The 11,117-nt window shown below is 41.7% G+C and overlaps 2 protein-coding genes across 22 annotated transcripts in view; one reads left to right on the plus strand and one right to left on the minus strand.

The window, feature by feature from the left end:
• Positions 1–1,328, plus strand: part of BPTF (bromodomain PHD finger transcription factor) — a 49,520-nt gene extending 48,192 nt beyond the window's left edge. For all 20 annotated transcript variants that reach the window (XM_071764167.1, XM_071764179.1, XM_071764170.1 and 17 more), the window contains one exon: positions 416–1,328. In XM_071764167.1, the coding sequence (XP_071620268.1) occupies positions 416–452 (37 nt within the window). In that variant the 3' untranslated portion in view covers positions 453–1,328. The remainder of the gene's footprint in view (positions 1–415) is intronic.
• Positions 831–10,583, minus strand: C20H17orf58 (chromosome 20 C17orf58 homolog). 2 transcript variants are annotated; one of them, XM_071764191.1, is made up of 5 exons: positions 10,390–10,567; positions 7,873–8,457; positions 7,669–7,749; positions 5,943–6,134; positions 831–5,348 (listed from the first exon to the last, which is right to left on the minus strand). In XM_071764191.1, the coding sequence occupies exons 1-5, from the start codon at positions 10,511–10,513 to the stop codon at positions 5,161–5,163; spliced, it is 1,170 nt and encodes a 389-aa protein (XP_071620292.1). In that variant the 5' UTR covers positions 10,514–10,567; the 3' UTR covers positions 831–5,160. The 2 variants fall into 2 exon arrangements, with proteins under 2 accessions (XP_071620292.1, XP_071620293.1); XM_071764192.1 differs by having other exon boundaries at positions 5,046–5,348; positions 7,873–8,025; positions 10,390–10,583.
• Between the last annotated feature and the right edge of the window lie 534 nt (positions 10,584–11,117).

Genomic DNA, 11,117 nt, shown 5'->3' on the forward strand with positions numbered 1-11,117 from the left:
AGCAAAAAATGGGATTTTTAACATGCCTGTTCAGTTTTGGGTTTTTTTCCTATTAAGTTAATCCAAAGTCTTCTGGAATAAATTTAAGCAAAGCATACCTTATAAATATTCACTATTTAAAATGTCTTATTGCTTTCCTTTTGATGGACTACTTTTATGTAAAACTGATTTCAGGCATTTTGGAATATTCCAGTGACATCCTGAATTTTACAAGTACTGAGCTACTTCTACACTGTAGGAGAAAAAATTCGGAGAGAATTATTTTAAGTGCTCTTTTTATCTGAAAGGCTAAAAAAATGACATGGAACATGGTGGGAATTCCCTCGTGATGATTTACATTTGGCAACACCTTGCAGCAACTGTGTTCTCCAAAATGAAGGGTGCTTAATTCTTCACTTTCTTCTGTATTCTGCAGGTCCCATAACAACAAACTGCAGTCTACAGCTTCTTAGAGTTCAGCGTGTTAACCTAACACACGAGCAAGAATCTGGTTGTCTGAAAATTTTTAATTAAGAAGCCAGATGTTTTTAGTCAGGTTATCCTGACAAGACTTGACATAAACTGCGTTTTTATTGGTCACAACAGTCAAAATTCTATTCTTGGCTTATTTTGTCCAAAGGACAAAGAAATAAAAAATCAGCAGCACCACTTTCTTGTCAAGATCAAATTGTTGTACTATTGTGGCAGAAGCAGGAAATCTTTGTTTTGTTGAAGGAGAGAGAGAGAAAGAGAGGAAGAAAAAAAGATACAGTAAATGGGGTCACGTTTAACTCCATGGAAATGCCACGTCTGTTCTTCAGTGAAGAAGCTGGTTTAGAGTCCACACAGAAAACTTTGACTGTATTTATTTATTGTTGCAAAAAAGACGCTTTTTTATTGCTGCCCTCATTTGTCAGCTAATTATTTTTTCTTATAAAATCCAGCCCCGGTTACATGTAATCCATTCTGTATCTTAACATGATTCCTGTAGGTAAAAGTACAAGAAGACCTCTAGATGTCTTTTCTTTCTATGAAAGGAGCTGCTATGTACACATGTGCACACACACAGAACTGGGAATCAACAAGGAGTTTATCGTTCATGGTAGATAAAAAAACAATTAAGCTTGCAGAAAAGTTGGGCTAAGTGGTCATGGACTACAGACTCTGTTGCCTTGGATATAACAGTACAATTTGTCATTTACTCTGCACCAGACTGAAATGAGTAAAATCTATTTGAAGGTATCTTGTTTGTAAACATTTGTCAGATTCTAATTTTTTTCTTTTGTATTAAAATTCAAAATATGGATGTATATGAAACAAAATAAATGGAGATCATTGTTCTCCCCACACATGTAGGTGTCTGAGTGTGCACTAATGTGTTTGTAACACTTTGGGGATCTGTTCAGATATTTCAGTAGGGGAGGGAAGTGGCCAGGGAGATCGGACTGGATTTTGCTCCAGAGGTGGCGTTCACCACGTCTCATTCTGTAGCAGCTGTTATCCCTTTATAAGATTTCTCCAGTGGTGCCAAAATTACTGTAACAGATAACACGGTAGGAAGTATTTTGTGAAATGTCACTGCCCACCACTGAATTAAGTGATATTTTGCCAAGTGCTGTAGGAATGTAAAGCACCAAGTGTCATTAGACCTTCACGAGGCGTTCAGGACTGCTCGTTGTTTCCGGAGTCAGGAGTGCTGTCAGGAGGGACAAACTGAAACCACAACCAGATGCAGGTTGCAAACAACGTTGCTGTTCCTCCCCCTCTGTCACTCCCACTTCATGGATGTAAATTATTTACTCCTATTGCCTGTCCACAGTTCATCAGCCATGGTTTGTATGCAGCTCCTCAGCCATTTGGCGAGCTTTTGCACTAATTCACAATTAGCTTCTGGTCTGCAGCAGTTTGGGATTTACCCAGTTTATGGATAAGCTCCTTTTGGGTTTAACCTCACACCTTGCTATGCAAGAACCTCTTCTGTTATTTTTCTTAAAAAGATGTTGCTACTGACCACACTTTCTTACACTTCCAGGCTCAGGTGTACAGGTTCTTCTGGGATAATTTTGATCTAATGAACCCCGTGATTTTTTTGTACATACAAATGTTGTCATTTAACCTATATGTGAAAATTAAAAATAATTGTTCAATGTGAAAACAATTATCCATTTATGCTTCTTAAAGTTAAGGAAGAGTAGTTGCATTTATAGGTTATGTTGTCCTTTGACGTTTAAAAAAAAAATGCTGCATATTGTATGCATTGTGTTTTTAATGCAAAAAGGAAAAATCTCAACTTCTAACAGCATTTAAACATATCCTGCATCTCATCAAAACATGACAGTATTTCTGTACTACTTATTCATATATAAATATATGACATTTACAACTTTCCTACCTGTAGGCAATAGATTGCTATGTTTTTAACAAATTGTGGCAAACTGAAGAGTACTTTTTTTTGTACCGTATAGGACACGTCATCCTAGACAAATAAAGTAATGTGTTTGACATGGATTTGGTGGTGTTTCTAATGAAACATTTGATAATGTTATGGTATACAGGTCCTTGGCTTTGCCAGAATATGTACAGTTGCCAGTGAATCAGATTGATAAAGGAAATAATCAATATGTACAATTTAATCCTGCTGAGAGCCCATTTTCTGTGTTTTCGATTGCAATCGAGTAGTTGAGGTGCTTTTCATGATTAATCTGTGGTGATCTTTTAGAGTTTAATGGGGGAACTGAAAATACATCACTTGTAACGAATGCCTTGTTTAAATGCATGGTAAGTTGGTAAGATGTCACCTCTGTTCAGTCCTCTTTGTATTTTATAAATTATTGCAACATTTTTTTCAAAGTGGTCTTGTATTGTAACACAGACTTGGACCCCGTGAACAAGCTTGATTTTCTTTTTTTTTTTTTTATCTCCTTAAACAAATTTGAAGCAATTATCCTTGGTCTAGATGTAGGTCATGCAACAGCTAATGGATATATAAAGTAGAATAACAAGTTGGGCTTACCCAAAAGCCTTGAGTAAAGCCCTTGAAAGGCAAAAAAATAACAGTGTATTTGTGCACTTAAATTTCTGTGTATTGGTTGCAGAATTTCCATGCTTAACCTGCTGGGGGAAAAAATTCTTAACTGTAAGGTACCAAAATTACTATGGGAGCTACTGCATGTAAGTGTTGTCCTTCCATGCTTCAGGTTTTTGTTCTAGTGAGTGCAAGATTGTGGAAATCCACTTGCTCTAGGATTTTTTTAATTTCTGTTCAGTACCATGCTAGCATGTGAAAGCCAGGTAAGAAGTAAGGATGGTTTGCTCCTGCTCCAGCTGTATTTCAGTTGGGCTGTGAAATCCAGTGGCTTGTTCCTTAGTTTGCTGTGATAATGTTTTAAGGAGTGATTTTCCAAGCAAGAAAGGAAGGGTATGATGACTCTGTAACACAAAACCAGAACACAGATTCCTCTTCAGGCTGGATCCTGGGGCAATAGCTGTATCTGAGAGTGGTGCAGAATTTGTGTGTCAGTGTTTACTGGCATTGCACTCAGGCTTTGGATGTCCTGAGCACGGGTGTACAACTATTTATCTCTTCCAAGAGACAATCAACATGAGCTGTTGCTGTGGATGTTATTCTTGTACCCACACGTTGCCTGTTTTAGGTTACAATAATGTCTTGGGGGTGGGGAATGGTGCTTAATGAGTGTTCTGGGCAAATGGAGGACTTGCTGGTGAGTCCCTGGACTGCAGCTGAAAATAGAAACAAACTCAAGATGCCCATCTCCTTCCTTCTGTCCCTCCCAGTCCACTCCTGTGCTTGGATTCCTTGCCAGGAACAATCATTCTGCCAAATCAAAGCCCCCCTCAAAGTCTCTCTAGCAAATTCTATGTATGCTGTAGACCATGCAAAATTTCATTTAACAAAAGAGAGACAGCATATTTTTTTAGGTAGACATAAGCTACAAGTAAATTTCTATCCTATAATAGAGCCAGGAGTAATAGCCAGGAGGCTATTATGTTTCCTTTTGGTATTTGGCTCCTATGCTCTATTCCTGTTCTGAGTCACATTGTATCTGTCTGTATTTATTTATTTTTTTAAAGCCAGACTGCACTTTCCCGTTGTAAATATAAATATACATCTTAAAATCCCCAGCATTGAATGAGGAGATGCCACTGTTTAAATCATAGCAATGTTTTTTGATCTTTCAGAACCCAGGGAACAGTGAAACCAGAACCCCATGAACATTCTGTGAGTTTCTTGTAAAGATTGGGATTTGTGAATACTGGCTCATGAACAGCCAACATTATTTGTGGAGGTTTCAGAGGTTCTTCCATCCCACTATGTACTAAAAGGTTGTATCTTGGATTGAAAAAGTAACTTTGCTGATGAGCAAGTAAAAACTTGGTAATATTCCTCATGGGAAAATGACATTCAGTCCACAGTTCTAGGACTGAGCTTTTAAGGAGCTGACAGTGTAACCAGGCAAACAAAAAGTGCATGCAAGTGCCTGTTTATTTTGCATTCTTTGGCATGAACTCTCAGTTATTTGTAAGCCTGATTGGGCATTTGTGTTGTGCAGTTGCCTGATTTGATTTCAGTCAGTGTATTCATGTACTCAAATAACTCTTTTGTAAGCTTCATGTGAAAATCCAGCCCTTGATTGAACAATGATGTAATTTTTAAAGTAGGGTGGATATATCTGAGGTTATCAAAATACAAATGATCCTTAGTTTTGTTGGTTCCTTTTGAATCAGGTGCATGTAATCCCTCAGGCAGAATAGTGTGAGAGCACAGTGGACATCTGCCACAGATAAAACTCTGATATCACCTCAGGATTGTTCAAAGTTAAGGGATTGAAAGCATTTACTCCTTGTGTACCTAGAACAGAGTTTGACTTTACAATGGTTACAGATGATGAGGGGTACATTACTGCAGGGGAGGCAATAACCACCTCTGGCTCTGAAAACAGCTGGAGCAGATTCATGCCCACTTAATGTTCCTTTGAGTGACTTCTGTGCTAAATTTCCCAATATATAGGTATGAAGTCAAATGATTATTTTCACATTTATAAAGCACAAAACCAAGTGTCCCATCAGACAGAGGTAAGAGCTACCTCCTGCTGTTGCTAACCCGTGGCCAGGTTCTTTCTGGCCGGTGAATTCTGCTGCTGGTGGAGGTTTCTTGGAGGATTATCTGCATTTGGTGTGAGCTGCCTGCACCTTGCAGTTCCTTTTCCTGTTGAACCTCTTCACGTAGCTGCTGCTGCTCCTCAGCAAACCGTCCCCCGGCCTCAGGCGCCCTCGCAGGAGCTGCAGGAGCTGTGCAGGGATCTGGCGTCTCTTGTGGTAGATCCAGCCCATCACAATGTATCTGCTGCCTGCAAGGTAAGCGAGGCTTTTGTGAAGAAAAAGAGGAGGAGGGACTCATCCACTCCACTGGCTCTAAGGGCAACAGGTTCGGGAATTTGTGATTTTGTACCCTGTAGAAACAGATCTGAGCTTGTGGCTTGGTGTAGCTGCAGTGGGACTCGGGGGTTGTGCTTGCACAAAAACAATTATTTGCAATTATTTACAATTACTTACTGCCTTGAATTGCAATTGGAAGATTTGGGGGGAAATGCTGGTATTTGATCAGTTTGCATTTAGAGGGAAACCCAAAGTACTTAAAAACAGCAGCTTAAGCTCCTGCTAAAGCTTTTTGCAGCTCTGAAAACTTGCAGTCAGGTTGGAAATGGGTGAAGCTAAGAAAGGGCAGTGCTGCTACCTGACTTCTTCACATAATTGGTGCTTTCCTGACAGTTTAAGGAAACTGGAAGGGGGGAAAAAGCCTTTCAGTTTTAGAGTGAATACTTTTTTTTTTTTTTTCTCTACCAAACTATCACAACCCAGGATAAGCCTATTAAACTAGGGCTGCCTAAAACTTCACTGCATGCAGGAGGAATAGCAGAATGGATTTGGCTGGAATTATTTACCAAGTTTAAAGTCTGGACACGGTTTCCTGCAGTTTAAAGTATCCACAACTAAGATGTGAACTCGAGAGAAGAAGCCATCAGGAGTAACATACAACCGACTCATCTTGTACAATCCATCACGGGTCACCAAGAGGGTGAGCAGGTGAACTCCCTTCCCCAGTCTTTCCAGGTTGTAAACAATTCCATTCACTGCTGTTTTAAGGGAAAAAAAACCACCCATCAGGTTGTGTGTCTTGGTGGCAAGTCAGGGTACGTGTGAAGGCTCTCATTTAAAGTGTCAGCAAGAGTCCTGGGCAGTCCTGAAAGCAGGAGATGGGGCAAATAATAACATTTGATGAGGTCTTCAGTTTATAGCTTTTCCCTGAGTTAGCTCACCTTGAGCTTTGCAGGTCTGAGATGTTTTAGTGAAGTTTATAAACTGTTTCAAAAGAAAGTGATGTTTTTAGCCCTGTTTTCCATCCTGAGATATAAAAAGTGGATATTTACCTATCAATGTAAATTTTTCAGATTTAAAACTGCAAAATGAAGTCCAAAGCTGACCTGATAATCAAATGCTTCAGCTGTTCAAAGGACCTTGTCATGCCAAGAGGCAAGGGCACCAAGCAGGCCATGTTGTGGGCTCAGTCACTTCCTGCTGTCCCACCCCACTTCTGATTTTGGTGAGTGATGAGCTGGCTGCAGGAATCAGGAAAAAAATCAAAGCCAAAACCACTGAGGCAGGTAAGACAAACAGGACTTCTACAGCTGGCATTATACCTGCCCCACTGAGTGAGAACTTTGAGTCAATGATTTATTCTCTAATGCTCAGTAAATGTAAAGAAATTAGAAGCTCTCTCTGATCACTGCAGTGGAACTTGGGCTGATGTGGTGCTCAAAATGTCTTTTTCCTACCTGCCTTTTCCAGTGTAAAAGATGAATGCTAAAGGCTGGAATACACTGAGGTTACTGTAAGGCCTCTGACAGGAATGCATGAAAGTGGTAAAAAACAAATACAGTATTTGTAGAAAGCACTTCCTGACTTCTTCATTTAGAGAAAACAGATGTCTTGTAATGTGTTTATATACTACAAATGGAAACATCTGTTACCACTAGACATGTATTTTGCTTATCTCTTAAAATACTGTGAGAAAAAGCTGGTATCTATTTCACAACTTAAGCACAAATCAAGGTTTCCATCAGAAAAATGCTTCCTCTTAAGCAGCCACTGCACCAGTGCCAGGCAATTTACCAGCTTTAGCTGCATGAACTTGAACACAAGGACTGGAGACACCAAGTCCCAAGGAACTTCAAGGAGAATCCTCTACACAGAGAGGATCAGTTTTATTTTTGTTTGTTTCACCATTTTATTTTCATTGAAACTTTAGCCCCTGGAATCACAGAGGTTCTCTAACTAGTAAGAGGTAAGTTACACAGCTACCATGTCTCATCTTAGAGTATCTAAAACAATGGGTCTGCAGTTCTGCCAACCAGCAGCAAGAACATTGTCCTTCCTCCCAGGAGTGAAAAGCAGAGAAGAGAGCACTGCTAGCCCAAGGGAGGGGAAGGGTAATGTAAGACTTGGTACTTTTTGTCACAGTACAGGTAAAAAGAGCTGTGATGGGCCCTTTAATAATTATTTCACATAGTCTGTGAAACAGGATCTTAGCAGCAGAAGTGAAATGTCAGTAGAAGATGAACAAAGAAGGTGCCTGCTTTGTCTGCATGGTCTGTGGAGGTCACAACTTACCAAACTCACTGGTGCAGTAGGCTTCCACTTCATCTCTCTCTTTCCTGCACTCGCTCAGACACGCCTTCTCCTTATCACCATCTGGAACAGGGACACAGACTGAGGGACAGCAATGGGCCCTTTTTGAGATATTTCATCCAAATTAGGCCACCCAGCCTTTGGGAAGCTCAGGATATCCCTTGCCAGAGCAGTCTCTCCCCTTACCTTCCCTGGGCACACTGAAGTGGTTGGGTGAGCTGGATGGATGGCGGTTGGTCACCCAGGAGGGTTTGGTGATCCCTTTAGAGGGAATTATCTTTCCAGGTCGGTTGAAGTGATCCAGTGTGTTCCAGTCCTCTGCCTCCACTGCTCCAGAGTCTGGAAAAGGAGGAGCCTCCACTAAGGATACCACCTTTTGATAGGAAGATGCTGTGTGATGGAAGGGAGCTGAGACACTGTTGGCAGCCTCGGCCAGGCGGCGATCCACCTGCTTTCTGTTGGCCTGGTTGAAGTCAAAGGAGGCAGGAGAAGAGCCCTCAGCTGGGCTCTCCAGAGGAAGGGCCCCTCCATACTGCAAGAAGTGTTTCCTCAGCCCCGTGCTGTTTTCCAGAGAAGGTTTGGCACGTTTCTTTTTGTCTGAGGAGAGGGAAATGATTTCAGGAGGCTTTGGATGCAGCAGCCAGCGCTCCGTCTGGTTCCCTCTGGTGCTGCCCCAGGCTGGCACTTTGACCTGGCCAGGTGAGGCATCTGCTGAACCAAAAGCATCTTTGCTGAGGGTCTTGCTGGGTTTCTCAGCATAGGGCTGGGAGCCTAAGGAGAGAGAAAAAAAAAAGGAGAGTGAATTGGCATTTTAATTTTTATATTCTGTATGCCTGGCGGATTTGAGGCTCCAGTCTGTGATTCCTCCAACAATACAATCATATAACTGATAAACAGTTCAATAGATGAAATGTTGTAGAGCTCCTCATTCTTCAGACATGGAAGGCCCAGTAGAGAGAATGCAGCTGTGTGAGCAAAGGACAGGAGATTTGCATTTTTACTTTATTATTGTTGCAAATTAAAAACATGACTTATAAACAAACCCTTTTCTCAAAAGCCTGCATCTCTAGGGAACATCTGAGGAAACGAGGTTCACAGTGCCACTTGGGATGCTTGTTTAAAAGACCATGACAACAGAACTATTTGGTTTTCCCATCCATGGGATGCCTTATTGACAATGTCATCTGGACTCTTCAGCAGCTTTGGGGGGCTTTGAATGCTGCTGAAAAGATCTTTATCCACTGGGCTGGATCTCTGACTTTTGCACTAGGGAGTTGTATGGTTGTAGTATAGTTGTACCCTAGTGGTACCATGGGCTGTAGCTAGGCTGCAGGGCAACAATTATTTCCATTATTTCCATTATTTTTCTTATAATAATGGAAAGAGAGGACAAGGGCTGAGAAAATGAGGAAGTGTCAGGGAATCTATTGAAAAACTGAAAGGCTTAATGACAGTGTTCACACAAGTCACTTAAGACTTTGTTTAAACCTTCACCTTGATCACTTGGACCTCACAAAGCCAAATAACTTTCCATTTACCCTGGGAAGAGAGAAATTTCCTCTTTCTGTTGATTTTCCCTTTGCTTTAGCCTTTCTTTGCATGCCTTTAGTTAGCCAGCAGAGTTTTAAAACAGTTCACCCACACACAGCCTCTGTCTGGGTGTTCACTGCCTGTGGTCAGCATCATGTAGGAGGCTGATCCTGACTCCTCCTGTGAAAAGAGAGATTTGACACACACAGATGAACAACGTCCTGGTTTATCTTCTATAACTGACTCAACTGCTGACCTTGCCACTTCTCCCCCTTTTCTCTCACCAGCTGCTGTCATGGGAAAGATTCCCTGATATTTGGACTGGCCACATGTAAAGTCAAAAGAATGTCCATGAAGAAAGGGGTGGAAGAAGTCCAAGCTAAAGAAAGCAATAGGCAAGAGTGTTTTGGAGATGGTTCAACATGAAGTTGTGAACTCTCAACAGGTGTTTTGGACATGGCTTTATAAGTGTACTTTTCTACCAGTTAATCATGCCTTCTCAGTCATGGATTGTATCAACAAATAGTTCATTTTTCTCTACTCAATCTGTTCAGGACCTTGAGATTCATTTCTCTACTCCAGCATGTTCCTCTCTAGCTCTTGCAACTTAAGACATCCAACTGCAACATAATCAGCTCCTGGACTTCCCCTTCCCAATGGAACAGCTCTATATCCAGCTTCTATACTATCAGTGAGGAACTTAAAATGCAAAAAAAAACAAACCCCAACCTGTTTAGGACAGTTTGCTGCAAGCACCTGTGACAGCACAGAGCATGTGGAAATAAATTAGAGACGTGGAGTTCACAGATGAGGGGAAGAAGAATAAAAGGGAAAGGCCACATACAAACAAGAAAATCCCACATACAGAAGCAAGTCAAACCTCAGCTGCTGACTGATGGTGAGCAGGACCCATGGCACCATTAGCTGCCTGCTTTTGGCAGGTGCTCTTCTTTCACATGCTGACAAATCCAATATTGCAATTTACACTCCCATCCCACAAACGTGTTGAAAATGTTTCTTTCTTGAGCCCTCACATGATCACTGCTTCCACTTGCTGAAAAGGCTAGAGCTGAAGAGGGCTGCTCGGGCAAGAATTTGTGGTAATGAGTTCAGCCTCCCCTGACACCCAAGGCAAACACGCCCCAGCCCCACTTGGAATGGTACCAGACTTACCGGCCACTGAGCTGGAAGGTGATCTCATGACAAGGCAGAGGAGCCAGAACACTCTGGCTGTCATTTTGAAGTTTTTCCAGGCACAAAATGAACTGGAGCCTTTTATGCCCTTCCCCCGATTCATGCTAATGAGAGGCAGCCTTAGGGGAAACAGGAATCACTCACTGGACAACCCACTGGAGCAGGACCAAAGCTGCTGCCTTCCCCCCAGCCTCCCACCACCCCTGCCTGGGAGGAATGTGCACAGACACCCTCCCCAACTGTGCTCCCCACAGACACCTGTGCTGCTGGGGATGACAAATAATTATGTGTTTTTCAGGGGTATATTTTAGGGGAGGGTCTTGTTTCCTGTGGCATTTGATAAAGAAAATGGTACAGAACAGATGTGGGGAGCTGTTTCAGAAGGTGCATGTGACAGATGCTGGGACATTCAGCACCTCTGCCACCTGTAAAGGGTGTGCACTAGGATAAAACATATTTAAGTATTTCTGGCTGGTTATCTCTGCTTTTAGTTTACGGAAGCCTTTCCAGTGATTCTTTTCAGACCAAAATACATTACTGCCCAGTCCAAGGGAAAGCTCTGCTGACTCCAGGTAAAGCTTTATTTTTTTAATTTGTATTTGCTAACATGAAGAACTCTGCATATTTGCAAACAAAGCCTGATTTGAGCTACTGAATTAAGTAGGCTTATTCCTATGCTCTCAGTTGAAATGGGTGACCTTATTGCT

The sequence above is a fragment of the Heliangelus exortis genome, chromosome 20, assembly GCF_036169615.1.
Source record: "Heliangelus exortis chromosome 20, bHelExo1.hap1, whole genome shotgun sequence".
Taxonomy (NCBI): Eukaryota; Metazoa; Chordata; class Aves; order Apodiformes; family Trochilidae; genus Heliangelus; species Heliangelus exortis.